We start from the raw sequence: 17,989 nt of genomic DNA, 5'->3' as shown, positions 1-17,989 counted from the left end.
TCGTATCCGGCCAAATAAACGATCGAACAATCGATCAATCCTTGTTCGATCGGCCAAAGCGATCGAACAATGAGACACAAGTTGATGGAGCATGCCAATTCGTGAACATGGAAGAAAAAAATCTTCTTTAATTGGAAAGGTTAAAAGTAAATAAATAATTTGTATTCAATATACAAACTTTATTTAATGTAAATTTTAATTTTAAAATAAGAAGTTCTGAACGAATTTGTAAAATATATTGTAGTAAAATATATGTTTTATTAGCGAAACTGTATTATTTCAAAATCGACTACCAAAGAATACTCTGAAACGAACGAGGCGAAGAGGCATAGTTTAAACTGCGTCCGGAATCGTGAAGAATAAAATCTACCGGAAAATCATTACTGAAAAAAAAAACAAATACATTTTTTTAAATTAATATATTTTGAATTTTTAACCATTTTTAAACTACATCTAACCTGTTAATTATTACTAAAACAGTTCCATTGTCAGGCCTTTCGAATGCAACGATATTAAATTTGTCTACATTCAAACCTTTCAGATTTGAATCAATTCTTACGGATCCCGGAGGAAGTAGTTTACTAAAATAATCACTTGTTAGCATTAGTGACATATAAATAATTAATATATTACCAAAAATATATTAAGATTACCTGAAATGGGCCAGTGCGTAATACGTTGGTTGTCTGTAAAATTCTTTAGCCGTGACATTTACAATTATAGGAGAATCGACAAAATTCTTAACCCAGTTGGGCCCACCTTCTGGATTAAGTGCCAGATTCCAATCAACCCATCCAGAGGTCCAGTGGTTCAAATCCTGTATATGCACGTAAAAACATCTATTATTTCGGTATATCGATAATGCTTAATAGATTATCACATAGATCTATTGTGAACATAGAAATGAAAATAATATAGCGTTTCTTATAATAATATACATGTATTGAACACCTAAATAGGGGCATATAGAAAGTCCTCTTTGGAGGAACTTCCCTTTGGCATTAACGTATCCCGTCAAATCCAATCAAACCCACATATTGTCAGAAAACACTTCTTGTTGCAATCCTTGTTGCTTGATAACCGTATAAGAAAATGGCAAAATCTGTGTTCAAGCTTAAATTTTTTCTTCTATACAATTTATAATTGATACTACTGTATTGTACCTGTATTATATCATGGGCGTAAGATTCTCCTCTTTCCCAACTTCCCAATTTAACTTTGGGTTTATCCCAAGGAAAAGATCCAGCGCAAGCTTCCGTCGACAATATAAATTTATTAGGAAATTTCTTTCGAGTAATGTCTAGTATTTCAGGAGGAGAAATAGCATTGGCATACCAATGAAATGCAATTCCGGCTACATACTGAGAGATTTCAGTTTCATTTAAAACCTGAAAAACACGTATATCGTGCGTATGTATTATGTTTTTACATAAATTTAGGCAATGCTAATGATAAATTAATATGAGTTAATTAGTAATAAATTAATANAACTTTATTTAATGTAAATTTTAATTTTAAAATAAGAAGTTCTGAACGAATTTGTAAAATATATTGTAGTAAAATATATGTTTTATTAGCGAAACTGTATTATTTCAAAATCGACTACCAAAGAATACTCTGAAACGAACGAGGCGAAGAGGCATAGTTTAAACTGCGTCCGGAATCGTGAAGAATAAAATCTACCGGAAAATCATTACTGAAAAAAAAACAAATACATTTTTTTAAATTAATATATTTTGAATTTTTAACCATTTTTAAACTACATCTAACCTGTTAATTATTACTAAAACAGTTCCATTGTCAGGCCTTTCGAATGCAACGATATTAAATTTGTCTACATTCAAACCTTTCAGATTTGAATCAATTCTTACGGATCCCGGAGGAAGTAGTTTACTAAAATAATCACTTGTTAGCATTAGTGACATATAAATAATTAATATACTACCAAAAATATATTAAGATTACCTGAAATGGGCCAGTGCGTAATACGTTGGTTGTCTGTAAAATTCTTTAGCCGTGACATTTACAATTATAGGAGAATCGACAAAATTCTTAACCCAGTTGGGCCCACCTTCTGGATTAAGTGCCAGATTCCAATCAACCCATCCAGAGGTCCAGTGGTTCAAATCCTGTATATGCACGTAAAAACATCTATTATTTCGGTATATCGATAATGCTTAATAGATTATCACATAGATCTATTGTGAACATAGAAATGAAAATAATATAGCGTTTCTTATAATAATATACATGTATTGAACACCTAAATAGGGGCATATAGAAAGTCCTCTTTGGAGGAACTTCCCTTTGGCATTAACGTATCCCGTCAAATCCAATCAAACCCACATATTGTCAGAAAACACTTCTTGTTGCAATCCTTGTTGCTTGATAACCGTATAAGAAAATGGCAAAATCTGTGTTCAAGCTTAAATTTTTTCTTCTATACAATTTATAATTGATACTACTGTATTGTACCTGTATTATATCATGGGCGTAAGATTCTCCTCTTTCCCAACTTCCCAATTTAACTTTGGGTTTATCCCAAGGAAAAGATCCAGCGCAAGCTTCCGTCGACAATATAAATTTATTAGGAAATTTCTTTCGAGTAATGTCTAGTATTTCAGGAGGAGAAATAGCATTGGCATACCAATGAAATGCAATTCCGGCTACATACTGAGAGATTTCAGTTTCATTTAAAACCTGAAAAACACGTATATCGTGCGTATGTATTATGTTTTTACATAAATTTAGGCAATGCTAATGATAAATTAATATGAGTTAATTAGTAATAAATTAATAGTAACATTATATTTATATACGATCCTATATTGAAAATGATATTACCACTTCGGCCCACTTTGGTAAAAGATATCTTTGATCATCCAAGATCATTAATTTCAATTTATCGATTCCGTAACCGTTACGTTTTAGAGTCGGGCCCAAATTATAACGAATAAAATCTCGTTGAGTTTGTGCTGTAAATCCCATTGCCTGGAATGAATAGTTAGGTATGAATCCTTCCATTGGTTCATTTTCGGCCGTCACACCCCAAAATGTCACATTGAGCTCTTCATAAGCTTGAAGAAATCTACAAAAAGTATAAAATTACCTCATACTACTTCTTGTTTATTTGAAACTGGATGCAATCATAAGATAGACTTGCCTTACAAAATAGTCTGCCCACGTCTGATAATACTCTCCTCCAGGTTTTCCTTTAAGAACACCAGGACCAGCCATTTTCCCTGAATTTTTCATCCATCCAGGTGCACTCCAAGGACTGGCAAAGAGTTTTATTGATTTCGATTGCAGTTCTTCGGCTCGAAGAATAAGAGGAATCTAATCGAATAAGACTTTATATTCATCAGAAACTTTTATAATTAAAAATGCAAAGTTTTCTCCAACTGTGACAGTCACGTTCTATTTCTCAAAAACTATTTAACACCTAAATCAATAGGTTAAATTACACACAGGATTTACCTTTAATTCTAAATCTTCTTTAGTTAAATTGAAATGTGTTAAGTTGAAATCTCCAGGAACATCATCGTACGAATAGACACGGGTGGAAAAGTCGCAACTGGCCATAGGAACTCTTCCAATAGTGTAGTCCAAACCTGTATTAATTAACTTTGCTTAATATTAAGCATTCATTGTAATATTAATTTCTAAAAACTCAATTCTCACCATCTGAAGAGTAGTAACCACGTAGTAATTGATCTTGTAATTTGGCTGGTAAACTGAGAATATTAATGCCAGATGCATCTGTGAAAGCACCACCAAATCCTAAAATCTCTTGATATCTTTTAGTTCTATCAATTGTAATTTCAACACTTTCATTTCCTGAAACAGTTGTTATTATAATTTTATAGCAGCTATTTTATTTATAAAATTTTTTAAATATCATTGATAACCGAATTTTCAAATTTTACATTATATTTTTACATGTTTATTGCATAAGATATTATTATAAAATTTTAAATCGTAAATTCAAAATTATATTTTAAACTTTCATATCGTCGGATCCGTGCTATGAGATCGTGTGTCACTTTTCTTCTAATTGACAAAGGGGTGAAATTACAGAAACAACAAAGATTTTCAATGAAAACCTCCTAAGAAGAGAAATTGCCATTGAAAAAGTGTCCTCAACTTTCTTCTGGCTTTTCTGTAAAATCATACGAAATTAGACATACGACCTTGTGGCACGCATCCATAGAATATTATCTTACGAATAACGATATTTTTTATATCTTACCGATAAAATTGGCAGAAAAATTTACGTCTTTCTTAAAGAATCTCATACCGTATTTGTTGCTTTCATATATTCTAAACACTCCCCGAGTAGGCAAGACTATTTCGCCAAGTTGATCACAAAATGTAACATTACATACGCATACGACACTTCCGTATCCATAATTCTTTGATTGGCACTTTTCTCCTAAAACTGTAATAAAATACGCATATTGTTAATCCGATATTGCTACAAAACAATTGATATAAATATTAATAACATCTACAACACTTAACGTATCATTATTATATTATATTAATTTGGAATATTTATGATTTTTCTTTTTAAACTCTTTCCGCCCTGTGGGTACTAAGAGGGCCTTTTCAGCAAGTTCGTTATGGGTTCGATCAGGCCCACAATGAGACAGCTGGCTGGTGAGAGAGGGAACTTACGCACCACCCCGAAAAATTCCTGTTTTTTTTCAACATATCCGAATTCGATACTGGATGTCCCAAAGTGATAGGCTGCTACCTTAATGTATATAATATAGTAATGCCATCAGGGCCTTTCGTCATCCCGATAACATTACTGTATTTTCTATATTAGCGATTCCCAACCGGGAGTACGCTGAAAAAATTAATAATGGTGGATGTACAGTACTTTAAGAATATTCCGATTCTGCGTTGAGGCCTTTGGCGTAGTCGCCAAAGGCCTCAACACGGCAATACTCCATTCCCCCCATACCAAGTTTCTGACCGCCCTTTTTAGAATTAATTGCTTTATATAATAGTTACATATACATATGTAAAATTAAATACAGAAATTGGACTTACCGAAAGGAATGGCTATTATTATTAAATATAAAAAGCGTGTACAAAGATCCATCTCAGAATAATTTCTATGTTTTTTTTATCAGCAGATTTTATCCTCGATAAGAAAATCAGATGTCTTTTCTGGTTTACAGTCGTCAATGTAACGAAAGTAAGTAGGAAATGTCGTTTGATGAAGCCGGAAATCGAAGTGTTTACATAAAAACACCAATCGGAGCTTTCTAAAATGACGACACAATTCTTAGAAAGCTAAAAATTAGTTGTGTAATTTACGTCTTCTCAGGAGATGTCTCGAATGTATGTTATGTGAGCAGCAACACGAACATGTCGAGAATATTAAGTGGTATCAACCTATTTAGTGAAAGCATTCACTGAAAGATTTCATAACACATGACATTCCACACACACATTCGTGTTGCTACTCAACTCGAAACTAGCACTGGGTCCCTCCATACTGTCAAAATCAATATACCAAGTTGACATTATTTAAAGTTTTCATATATAATACTTACTAAATTATATTTTTAAAACAAATATACTTAATAATCTCTAATTCAATTTATTAATTTACACACATTTTAATTTGTTCTAATCAAAACAGATGAAAGTCCATTTGTTAATAAATATCAGTAACTAGATTACTGTTGAAATGTAGCAAAAACTTTAGACTATAGTGTGACCGTGTTAGATCAAGTCAACGTAAATATTATTTCTTCTTGATCCTGGATTTATTGGACACTCAAAATGGTACATTTACAGCTTGCTTGTTTAATGTTAATGTTACCCTTTGGTAAGTTAAATTAGTTTTAAACTTAAAAATACTTATATCTCTTCAATTAATTACTAAATTTTACTTATCGTAGTCACCGGAGAAATCTGTAAGCCGAGAAATTATGGGTTTGGAAGCGTTGTGTGTGTATGCAATGTTACATTTTGTGACCAGCTGGGTAAAATAGTCTTGCCTACTCCTGGAATGGTCAGAGTATATGAAAGCAATAAACATGGAATGAGATTCTATGCCAAAGATTTAAATTTTTCTTCTTATTTTATTGGTAACAACTTTCTGATGAATTTTAAAATGTGTGTTTTTTGCATGACATTTAATTTTGAATTTGAAAATAATTTCATTTATAATTACAAAGATTAATATAAATAAAATAGTTTAATGTACAGTTTTAAAGAATTATTACTATTTATTTCAGGAAATGAAAGTGTTGAAATTACAATTGATAGAACTAAAAGATATCAAGAGATTTTAGGATTTGGTGGTGCTTTCACAGATGCATCTGGCATTAATATTCTCAGTTTACCAGCCAAATTACAAGATCAATTATTACGTGGTTACTACTCTTCAGATGGTGAGAATTGAGTTTTTAGAAATTAATATTACAATGAATGCTTAATATTAAGCAAAGTTAATTAATACAGGTTTGGACTACACTATTGGAAGAGTTCCTATGGCCAGTTGCGACTTTTCCACCCGTGTCTATTCGTACGATGATGTTCCTGGAGATTTCAACTTAACACATTTCAATTTAACTAAAGAAGATTTAGAATTAAAGGTAAATCCTGTGTGTAATTTAACCTATTGATTTAGGTGTTAAATAGTTTTTGAGAAATAGAACGTGACTGTCACAGTTGGAGAAAACTTTGCATTTTTAATTATAAAAGTTTCTGATGAATATAAAGTCTTATTCGATTAGATTCCTCTTATTCTTCGAGCCGAAGAACTGCAATCGAAATCAATAAAACTCTTTGCCAGTCCTTGGAGTGCACCTGGATGGATGAAAAATTCAGGGAAAATGGCTGGTCCTGGTGTTCTTAAAGGAAAACCTGGAGGAGAGTATTATCAGACGTGGGCAGACTATTTTGTAAGGCAAGTCTATCTTATGATTGCATCCAGTTTCAAATAAGCAAGAAATATCCAGAAGTATTATGAGATAATTTTATACTTTTTGTAGATTTCTTCAAGCTTATGAAGAGCTCAATGTGACATTTTGGGGTGTGACGGCCGAAAATGAACCAATGGAAGGATTCATACCTAACTATTCATTCCAGGCAATGGGATTTACAGCACAAACTCAACGAGATTTTATTCGTTATAATTTGGGCCCGACTCTAAAACGTAACGGTTACGGAATCGATAAATTGAAATTAATGATAATGGATGATCAGAGAGATCTATTACCAACATGGGCTGAAGTGGTAAAATGTTCAAAACAAAACAGATAATCATTTTAAATCTTTTAAATTTGAAAGTTTTAGAAATATTAATAAATCTAGCTATTAAATTTATTTTAGGTGTTAAATGAAACTGTAACTTCTCAGTTTGTAGCAGGAATTGCTTTTCACTGGTACCACAATGTTGTTGCTCCTCCAGAATTATTAGACATTACTCACAAAAAATTCCCAAATAAATTTATGCTTTCAACAGAAGCTTGTATAGAGTCTCCACACTGGGATAAACAAAAAGTTAAATTAGGAAGCTGGGAAAGAGGAGAATCTTATGCTTATGACATAATCCAAGTAATCATTATTATAATTGAAGTAATTTTTTAAAAACATTTAAAAACTAAGTGAATAAAAATAATTGTAGGATTTAAACCACTGGACTTCTGGATGGGTTGATTGGAATCTGGCACTTAATCCAGAAGGTGGTCCTAACTGGGTTAAAAATTTTGTTGATTCTCCTATAATTGTAAATGTCACGGCTAAAGAATTTTACAGACAACCAACGTATTACGCATTGGCCCATTTCAGGTAATCTTAATATATTTTTGGTAGTATATTACTTATTTATATGTCACTAATGCTAACAAGTGATTATTTTAGTAAACTACTTCCTCCGGGATCCATAAGAATTGGTTCAAATCTGAAAGGTTTGAATATAGACAAATTTAATATCGTTGCATTCCAAAGGCCTGACAACGGAACTGTTTTAGTAATAATTAACAGGTTAGATACTTTAATATTGCTTTTATTTAATCCGAAAAATTTTATAAAAATATATTTTTTAGGAATGACTTTGCAATAGATTTTATTTTGAAGGATTTCATATTTAATTTGAAGTATACTGCTTCTCCTCATTCATTTCAAAGTTTCATATGGAAGCCAGTCTATTAAATTAATATACTTTTGAGGTAATAAATATTTAAATTTTGATATTTCATTATAATAGCAAGATGTAAAAATTAAAACAAAAGGAAATTTTTAACTAATAAAACAAATTATTTACTTATCATCAATTTAATTCCATAAATTACTCAAAAATTGTTTTGTAATCATACAAATATTGCTATTAAAAGAACTCTTAAATCAAAATACATAATTTTAGAATAAAATTGGAAAAACTGTGTTTATTGTACACCAAAAATAATATATCTGTATTACAAAATGATGGTAAGTTATTAATCCTAATTACAGTGTGAATTAAAACTAAAATTTTAAACAATTTTATTGAAATAAAATTGATGATATTTATTAACAATATGAATTATTATATAATTATTTTCATTTTGTTTTACATATTATAGTGCAAAAAGTTTACAGATAATTCCACACTGACTAGAAACAATGCAGATCGGAAGACTGCTCTACATTAATTTGTTGAAGATCGTTCTTACAAGGCAAGATAAATTTATTATTTGTATTCATGGTCCCATTCTAAACAAATGTATTTACATATTGTCAAGTAAAAAACAATGCAATAATATTGTAATTCTTATAAATGAAAATTAACTTTCTACACATAATTGCTATATAATATTTAAAATACACAGGTAATGGACCAAAAGTACAGAATTATTTTGACATTTTTAGCCACATAAGCAATGTATGCAAACTGTACAAATATGAAGGCCCAAATTTTTATTTCCATAATGGACTAATATAATAATATATATTCCATAAATAAAGGTTCTATTATGTATACAGAATCTAGGAGATTAATCATATGAAATGACTTGAAAATAATTTTTATCATCTTGAAGAAGATAATGAAATATTTCTTAAACAAAAAGTTTAAAATCTAAGCTAATCTATAATAAAATTAATTAGAAAATCATAAGTGACATGCATATAAAGGTTCCACAGTCAAGTATAAAAATTATTGTTAAAAAACTGAAACTTTGAAATAGTATCTGATTGTCAAAGCTTATTTGATGCGGTTAGATTAATAATAGTTATGCATCTTACCAATTTAATTACAACTTATTGTAATATTATATAATCTTACAAATTATATTATGTATAATTGTAAGATTCTCTTCAGCTCACATTGATATAATAATGGTATAATCCATTAAAAAAATTATTTCATATTTTATTGATTATCAAATTCCTGAGTTTCAATATCTTAACGAATAAAAATGTATTGAATTTTTTTTAGTCCACTACCTGTACTAATTTTGCATTATTATAAATAATAGGCACATATAGAATTTCGACAAATTATTTTTTATACTACAAAATTTACAATTATACAATCATTAAAAAGAAGTTCATTTAAATTTTATCTATTTCTGAACAATTATATTAAAAAAACATTTTTATTATTCTATAGAAAATTTTACAAACTAACAACTACTTTCATTCTTTCCAATATAATAATAAAATATAGATTTAACATACGTAAGCTATTACTAATTGTTTCTTTTTTCTTTTTTTTTTTTTTAATTTTTATTTTAAAACAAATTTTGTAATGTGAACTATCCAGATATGTTACATTATCCACTTCTAGTGAATATACAAATCGTAATTCAGTTGATTTATTGCTATGGTCCCCTGTTGAGGTAACATTTATGCATTATAGGCACTTAGATAATATAGATGCCATTCTTTATCTTTCTTCTAACGTAAGATTTTAACAAATTTAATGCCATAGTATATCCAACTTACCCTTAGTCAATTCTTTTTATTGGGATAGTGTTATCTGACTTTGATATTTACTTAGCAAATAAAAACTTTTCGTCAATTTCTTTAAAAACTATCATTTGAGTTTTTAATAAATACAATTTACATTATAAAATATTATAATATATATCATCATTCTTCCATAAATATTTTAAATCTTAATTGTTTTTGTAATTAACATAAAACATAAAATTAATGAATTAAATATTTTACAATAATAAATATGTTTTTATTTATATATTTTACAAACATACACACTCACACCTTATATTTACACACATGTACACACACAATTTTGCATAATTATTATTGATATATATCAATTTAGAATTGAAATTATATATTTATGTGCTATAAATGTAATTATTACTGTTAGAAACTAAAAACTATTATAGTAAAATATACGTAAAGACCTTTTTAAAATTCTTGACTATTCTTTAGACGGATTTATTAATAAATGGCCGTGTTATATTTCTGCATAAAATTAACGCAATCGAAGACGCCATTAAAGCAGCTAAATAAAGTTTCTATATTTGTTTTAATGAGAAAAAAAATTATATGAAAATTTCTATACAGTAAAGTTTACTTCTATTAATATAATTATAAAGTATTTATAAAAATAGCTTCTAAGAAACAATATAGCAAAAAATTTTTTAATACAGTATACAAGAATAAGTATTCAATTCATCAAAGGTTCCTTTTGAATCTATGATCTAATACGATCAACTGATTTTATCATTATTAAACCATGAATGTAAATATTAAGAAATTTAAATGTAGCCTTCACGCTATAAAGTTATAATGTGAAGGCTACTGTCTATTATTATAATGTATACATTATAACACAATTATAATATCAGTCCATAAAATTCAAAATGAATTAATAAAAAGTAGTCCTAAATATTCTTGTTTATTTTAACTTATTTTTGGCTTTTTTATCAACATAATGCAATTGAAAACTTTTGAAATTAAAATTTAATATATGAAATTTATTTTATTAAAAAAAAAATTGTTCTTTGTTTTGTTCAGTGCCACTAATTCGATTCAACTAACTGTCCTACTGACTGAATAAAGAAAAAGGAATATCTATAAATATTGCAGTGTTAAATTCCCTAATAATATTAATTTTTTAATTTTCTTTATTATTTTATACTGTATATGAAGGTTTTAATTTCAACAATTACAGTATTTAAAATACAATACATCAAAGTTTATAGTTTTTAGTGCATAGTTTTCATTATATATCAGATTATCTGTAATTTGAAATTTAAGATTTGAACTCAAAATTAATTCTTTTAATCATAAGATTAATCACGATCAACAGCCCTAATTTGTTTTTTCTACAAGTTTGGATCCCTTCATTATGCTTATCGTATTATAATTTTCATGGCAAAAAAACATTATCTGCCAACATAATGCCTTTAATACTCTGTTCTTATGCTTCACATTTAATGTATCCCAATAATGAATCCTATAGGAAAACTAATCATTTATTAATGTAAATAACTTTTTATACATGTCATATAAATAAATATACATACTCTATATACTCTATAGATATATACAAATTTTCATTCATTACATAACTGATTTTTTCTAAATTTCTTAAAAAACTCTTTCCATCCTGTGGGCACTATTAGAGCCTTTCTTAGAAAGCCTGTTATGGGTTTGGCCAGGCCCACAATGGCACAGCCAGAGGGTAGGGTCCAACTTAGCTGGACAGATCACCCCAAAAAATTCATGGGAGTTTTTTTCCACCTGTCTGTATTCAATCCTGGGTTCCCAGAATGGTAGGCAGCCACTCTAACCACTTGGCCATCCAGCCATTGGGTTAAAATGTTAAATCTCATAATATATGACTAATAAAAACAGATAAGTGAATTAAACAGAATAAAATTCTTTGCAATATTTTGAGACGAATTTTAACCTATCACCAAGTTAAAATTAACCTTCTATTGAAAACAAAAAAAATTTTTAACAATGAACTACAGTATTAACTTTTTTTTTTACTATATCATCATCACATTTTAATATTTAAAATATACAAGCAACTTAAAAGAAAATGAAATAATTGTTTTGATATTAAAAGTAAATATATATAGCTTTTTATCGATAGATGAAGATCAAATACTTGCTTCTTAACTTAATCAGATACTTGCTTTTTAATTATGATTACTTTCTTAAAAAGTAACCATAACTAAAAAGCAAGTATCTGATTTTATTTTATGTAAATGTTATTTGAAATTTATTTTAAAATAAACTTTATATGAATCCCTAAAAGATTGAATTAATTTTCATTAATGAAAAGTTTGCAACTGTAATATAGCATCTACAGAGAAATATGTATGATTAAAAATGCATTTGGGACTATATGAGTGGGAAATAATTCCATCTAAAGATATCAAGATATTAAAAAGATATATAATGTATATTTTATGAAAAACAAAAAAAAGAGAAAATTAATAACAATAATAATAATAATAATTAGATATTTTGCATAGTGTTCAACATGAGATATAAATATCTCATCTATAATTGAAAGGCTCATGTTAAATTTCTATTATTGATGTATAAAAATCACTCCATATTTCTAATATACTTAAATTAATGTTTATACAGTATCTGTATTTTTATAAATATGATTGCACATTTCATATTATATATTATATATATTAAATAATTAATTTTTCAACAATAATAATAATAATTCTTATACATACTTAAACATAGAATGTCCCAATGTTCAATTGAACACAATGAAAGCTGTTATTAAAATAATTGAAAGTATTGATACAATGCTTTTCTTTACATAAAATAAATAACCATAAGAATAAAATTTAAATATTTTTGTTTTGTGTATCAGTTTTAGTTTATTCTATCATATCATCATATAGATTTTATCTAATATATTAATAATCTTTTAAGTGTTTATATTTAATTGATCATAATGATTGATATACGTGTTCAAATTCATAAACAATTGCGAGGCGTCATGGAAAAATAGCATAGCCTACAAAACTACAAAAAATGAGTTATTAACAAATTTGGATTTGTGTATCATTGATCCATCTTCTAAGACACTTTCATGGTTCAGTTGCATGCCCAATGAATTGAACATACACATTAATAAAATGATGCATATTAAAGTGCTGGAAAATTGAAATACAAATCCTCCTTTTTCTTGAAAATTTCCAAATGAGGAATTATGCCTATTTTCTACCAAGCCCCTCATAATCGTAGTAATAGATATTATTACTAAATAGAATTTCAATATCATATTGTTAATCTCCTTTGGCTTGCAAACTGAAGATAGTTAGATATACAGTAGGGTCGTGTTTTATATAGAATTGATTTATGCAAACTTGTACATTTGGGCTGGCAAATGATTAGGTTAATTCATTCTTAGTGTAACTGAATCTGATTCTTAAGTCAGCAAACTGCACTTATCTGACTTCCGACATTCTAAACATAGAACTACTGAATGATATTCATTGTGATAAATATCTTGGTTTGAATGTATTTTTTCAAGTAGTGTATTCTAAACAGTATAATAAAATTTTGCACTGTATATTCAGAAACACTAGACTAAAATGTTATTCATTATTGTAAAAACACAAGTAAAACATTTAAAACACATTTTAGTGTTTTTAATTGTAAATTTTTGCGTAAGTATCTAGGCAATCATCTATTAGACTACTTGGAGTGAAGCTGTTTTATGTGGTATCAGCTTACACACAACCAAGACTAGATTATAAATGCTGATTTTGAATTTGAACACTGCAATCAATTGATTCTAATGAATGGTTGTCAATTATACTATAAAATCAATAACAAAATACTGTTAGAAGTTTTAGATACTAGTGAATTTAACTATAAATCTAAGTAATACTATAGTAATTTAGACTAAATACTGTCCATCTGTCAACTGTAAAAAATTTTTATTGTTCATTGATATGATTATTATTACTGCATTTACAATTTCAAAAATATTAAAATGATTGGCAATGTTTACATTTAATTATTTTAAATACATTAATATGACAGACTTTATTTTCATGATTATGAATGACCCTATGAATTATTTTTTGAAAATATTTGTTTTGTAATCCTTCATTTTTTTTTATTAAACATCTGTAACTGTTTGATATATACAGCTCTGAATCAATCTACATTAAACTATTAATATAAACTTACAATTAACATTCAAATTTGTTAATTTGCTTTACAATTAAATGTTAATTGTATTAATTGAAATAATGAACTAATTGAGTTTTGTTTATTTCCAATGGGACATTCTACATTATAACTAATATTTTAAAAAAGTTTCTTACACGATATGAATCTGAGATTATAATAATGTAAAATTTAATTGTTTAAAAATAATTTAATAATTTTTACATTTAAATATTACTTTTCCTTTCAAATAGTTACTAATCTGTAAACATTAAACTTTAGCATATTATAATAATCTATTAGGAATATTTAAGTTTTCTTACTGTTTTGAAAATTTAATTAAGTTTTCTGACCAATATTAATGATTTATATTATATTATTCTAAAATAGTTTCTATATTTTATAAATAAATAAGTTAATAATATAATATATGCAAAACAGTTTTAAGAATCCTAAAAACTAGTTTGCAGCAGTTCTTTATTATCCAGAATTATTAGGAAACTATCATAAATGTTGTATTTTAAAAAATTTATAAGTTATATCTTATAAAAATCAATAAAAATTAATATTTATAAAATCATACTAAATTTATTTTGTATATTTTAATCATTCTGAACGATATAGGAACCACTTAGATAAATTTATCTGATATACTGGATAAATTTTGATTCATTCATCCTGTATAAAATAATATAGTGAATGATTTAAAACATTCAATAAAGATTAAATAAATAAATATAATTTAACTAAAATCTTAAGTGAAATAAAGTTAATGTTTTCAAAAATACAAAATTTATTGATAGCTTCTTTAATTAAAAAAATTTTTTATTATTAATTAATACTTATATATTATTGAGAAAATTTAGAGAAATAAATTTTTATAATATAAATATGATAAAGTGTAGTTAATTTATAATAGATTTTTATAATAAAAATATTATGTAAATAATTTTTGTAGATTCATAAATAGCTTCCATAAATATTGAATTACTTATTTAAATTTTTTTTTATTCAAAGAAAATTTATACATAAAGTTTATAAATTGTTTTCTTGATAAACTTGAAAGCTGTTAGTTAAATGTTTCATAATTTTAAATAGCTGATTTAAATTTTCTTTGCTGATAAATATAAAAGAAAATTTTAATTAATTTACTTTTTCATTTGTATATAAATTTTCTTGAGAATTTATATTAAGCAAAGTATTTTATAGTTTCATATCTAATTACTGTTGTCTAAATTAAAATCAAGTCAGTGTTTAATTATTTGTTGCTATGTAAAACTTGAATAAATAGTAAATGATATTAAACTTAGATAATTTGTATAATTTTTTATTATTAAAAACAAATAATTAAAAAGAGGTAATGATATAATTTTCTTCTAATAAATCCGGTAGTAAAACGATATATATTAAATTATTTTTAAAACAAATACCGTTTATAATTTTAACATGCATTTTATATAAGAATATATATTCACTATTCTTTTTTACGTTAGAACAGTGATTTAAACTTTATATGACAACATCCATGCTTATAAATAGTCACTAAATGATAATATCCAGGTTTACAGGGAATGTAATTATCACTAGAATAAAATGTGTTAATAAAGTTTAAGGCATGGACGGAGTTTTGTTCATTCAGAAATTTTTCTTTAAAATATATTATTTGACAATAACAAATATCACACCCATCAGAACACCACTCCCTATAAAAAGAATTGTAAGTATAGCTATGGTGTAGCATAAGATATTGCTCTTTGGCCTTACTTCAGCTTCTTCACCCTGTTTAGAATATATAAATATCTAAAAGTTTTTTTATAACACATATATAAAGAACAATTATTAATGTCAAATAAATAATAAAATTATTTGTAATCATATCAATTGTTATTACAATTTAAATTAATTTCAATTCTATGAAAATGTTTTAAACTTAATTGCTTTAAAAGAAAATATGATAGTCTGTAAAAGAATTTTTAAGTTAATAGTAATAATTAGTATATTACTATTAATATACTAATTATTATAATTTACACTTACTGAATTATCAGGTGGCTGCCATGGTTCACCAATTGATATTGTGCTAATGTCTTCAATGTCTGAATAAAAAGAAAACAAACAAAAGTTTAAATTATTTAACTTATAAGTAAAATAATGAGAGATCAATGTGATCTAAAAATAATGACTTTCATACTTGAAGTTCATATTATTTTTTGTTAAAATATGGAAATAATATTAATTATTAACACTGAATTAAAAATTAAATATGAAGATTGTAAGCAATATTCATGAACCAAATAAACAATAAAGTACTTTAAAATCTAAATTAAAGGAAAGTAAAAATCTTAATGAACAAATGCTAAAGAATTATTTTAAAAGGGGAATAACAGGAGAGATACTTTTCTTAAATTAAATAAAATCTGCATATGATTTTACAGTAAAGTAACAGAAGTGAAACTTGGATTAGAAAAAAAAAAAAGAGAGCGAGAGAGAAAAATAAAACATTAAGATCAATCATAGAATACCTCAGTTTCAATAAGAAAATGAATGACCAAATAAGGCAATTAGAAATATAATTGAGAATATAAACAAATAAAGTCAAATGCAAACTCCTTGCATTACAAAAGTCCATAGAAAATGAACATTATGAAATTTAATTTCAAAATAATTTATCATCAAATCAAATTTTGATATTTAAAGAATAAATTTTAAAAAATCAAGCAAAACACATTGACAAAGCTGGAACTGAGATGAATCTACAAACCCAAAATATCCACACTTTTCCTAGCATAGAATTTATTCAGAACAAAACAGCTTTCAAAGATTCAGCAAACAAAAATCAAGCAAAAACAGCTTTTAAAGATTTTGGAATGTTGCTGAAAAATTAAAAATTACAGTAAAATTTTGTTTTAATTTTATGCATCATGTAATTATAAACTTTTTTGAGTTTTTAAAAATATAAAAAAAGATGAATGCTCACTTAAAATTTGTTCTACATATCCACAGATCTAAAACGAATTTCTATTCTCTTGTTCGCTAACTGCTGATCTTTAAAAGATCCTAATTAAGGTCATAAATTGTTTGAATTTGTAACATCACACACACAGACTGGTTTTTCAAGAAACACTATTGTATCACCTAAAGGCAAAAGGCTTTATCTCCATAAAAATAGAAAATCAAGTTGCACACCTATCAAGTCTAATTAGTATCCTTCATCGATACCACCCAATATCTACATGAATTTTTATTGAAAATAACCATCTTTGATATTTAAACAGTTTTCTAAACTATGTATTTATGTATAAATGTACTTCAATATTCAATGTATTAGAATTTAGAATTCATATACAGTAATACCCCGACTTACGCGATTTTCAAATCTCGTCGATTCGTCTTTTGTTTGAGCGCCACGCAACTCTTGATTATTCACTCCCCCCCACACTATTGTTCAGCTTACATGTTCGGACGTGTCGCGCGGAATCGACGCATAGCTACAATTTATTTTGTGTAATTTATTTCTGTTTGTTATATTTACGGAGACTCGAGAGACTCTATGTGATGATTTCTTGTAACCGTGAACGAACCAAAAGGCAAGATAAGATTAACGAGAACATTTATTAGCTTACATATATCCGACTTGGATTTTACACAAAAGGCATCTGCAATCGTGAACAATTGACGAAAAAAGTATACATTTATCAGATAATAAACAAAGACTCATTTTGTAAACAATTTACCTTTTGTATATACAACTGGCAAGATTACCTTTCAAATTATAAACAGACTCGATCCCAAGCGGTCTTTTGATCGTCGGACATACCAAAGAAATGAATAGATGGCGCCTAACTTAAGC

General features: G+C 27.0%; 4 protein-coding genes across 5 annotated transcripts in view; 1 reads left to right on the top strand and 3 right to left on the bottom strand.

Moving 5' to 3' along the window:
- Positions 1–5: 5 nt before the first annotated feature.
- On the bottom strand, positions 6–1,445 carry LOC111627697 (putative glucosylceramidase 3; the record flags this gene model as incomplete). Its single annotated transcript, XM_023371348.1, has 4 exons — positions 6–383; positions 459–581; positions 654–817; positions 1,164–1,445. Coding segments are annotated over 4 exons (663 nt in total), but the record flags the coding sequence as incomplete, so codon positions are not given.
- Positions 1,446–1,524: 79 nt separating this feature from the next.
- LOC111627470 (glucosylceramidase-like) lies at positions 1,525–5,401 on the bottom strand. Of its 2 annotated transcripts, XM_023371079.1 has the most exons (10): positions 5,059–5,401; positions 4,250–4,438; positions 3,682–3,837; positions 3,478–3,611; positions 3,164–3,336; positions 2,845–3,088; positions 2,476–2,700; positions 1,966–2,129; positions 1,771–1,893; positions 1,527–1,696 (listed from the first exon to the last, which is right to left on the bottom strand). In XM_023371079.1, exons 1-10 carry the CDS (start codon positions 5,108–5,110, stop codon positions 1,603–1,605), a joined length of 1,554 nt encoding a protein of 517 aa, XP_023226847.1. In that variant the 5' UTR covers positions 5,111–5,401; the 3' UTR covers positions 1,527–1,602. The 2 variants fall into 2 exon arrangements, with proteins under 2 accessions (XP_023226915.1, XP_023226847.1); XM_023371147.1 differs by lacking the exon at positions 2,476–2,700 and having other exon boundaries at positions 1,525–1,696.
- A 280-nt stretch (positions 5,402–5,681) lies between these two features.
- LOC111627381 (glucosylceramidase-like) lies at positions 5,682–8,756 on the top strand. Its single transcript, XM_023370977.1, has 11 exons — positions 5,682–5,845; positions 5,919–6,107; positions 6,258–6,413; positions 6,484–6,617; positions 6,759–6,931; positions 7,017–7,260; positions 7,357–7,581; positions 7,652–7,815; positions 7,888–8,010; positions 8,073–8,195; positions 8,589–8,756. The coding sequence occupies exons 1-10, from the start codon at positions 5,800–5,802 to the stop codon at positions 8,176–8,178; spliced, it is 1,560 nt and encodes a 519-aa protein (XP_023226745.1). The 5' UTR covers positions 5,682–5,799; the 3' UTR covers positions 8,179–8,195; positions 8,589–8,756.
- A 6,746-nt stretch (positions 8,757–15,502) lies between these two features.
- The window catches only part of LOC111625648, a 54,216-nt gene continuing 51,729 nt past the window's right edge, over positions 15,503–17,989 (bottom strand). The window contains exons 10-11 of the mRNA XM_023368892.1: positions 16,177–16,235; positions 15,503–15,939 (exon numbers count right to left, since the gene is read on the bottom strand). Of these exons, the coding sequence (XP_023224660.1) occupies positions 15,799–15,939; positions 16,177–16,235 (200 nt within the window). The 3' untranslated portion in view covers positions 15,503–15,798. The remainder of the gene's footprint in view (positions 15,940–16,176; positions 16,236–17,989) is intronic.

This window comes from Centruroides sculpturatus, unplaced genomic scaffold, assembly GCF_000671375.1.
Source record: "Centruroides sculpturatus isolate CEXI.00-Female unplaced genomic scaffold, Cexi_2.0 scaffold93, whole genome shotgun sequence".
Lineage (NCBI taxonomy): Eukaryota > Metazoa > Arthropoda > Arachnida > Scorpiones > Buthidae > Centruroides > Centruroides sculpturatus.
The sequence above is the reverse complement of the archived record's forward strand: the minus strand, read 5'-3'. Positions and strand labels throughout refer to the sequence as shown.

What these genes read in the sequence shown, in the direction of transcription:
- LOC111627470 (XM_023371079.1), bottom strand. Translation starts at nt 5,110, where the DNA reads ATGGATCTTTGTACACGCTTTTTATATTTAATAATAATAGCCATTCCT. An exon ending in AATAATAGCCATTCCTTTCG is followed by an intron (nt 4,439 to 5,058) that starts GTAAGTCCAATT and finishes ATTTTATTACAG; the next exon opens with TTTTAGGAGAAAAGTGCCAA. An exon ending in TGGGCAGACTATTTTGTAAG is followed by an intron (nt 3,089 to 3,163) that starts GCAAGTCTATCT and finishes TACTTTTTGTAG; the next exon opens with ATTTCTTCAAGCTTATGAAG.
- LOC111627381 (XM_023370977.1), top strand. Translation starts at nt 5,800, where the DNA reads ATGGTACATTTACAGCTTGCTTGTTTAATGTTAATGTTACCCTTTG. An exon ending in AAGAAGATTTAGAATTAAAG is followed by an intron (nt 6,618 to 6,758) that starts GTAAATCCTGTG and finishes TTATTCGATTAG; the next exon opens with ATTCCTCTTATTCTTCGAGC. An exon ending in ATGCTTATGACATAATCCAA is followed by an intron (nt 7,582 to 7,651) that starts GTAATCATTATT and finishes AAATAATTGTAG; the next exon opens with GATTTAAACCACTGGACTTC.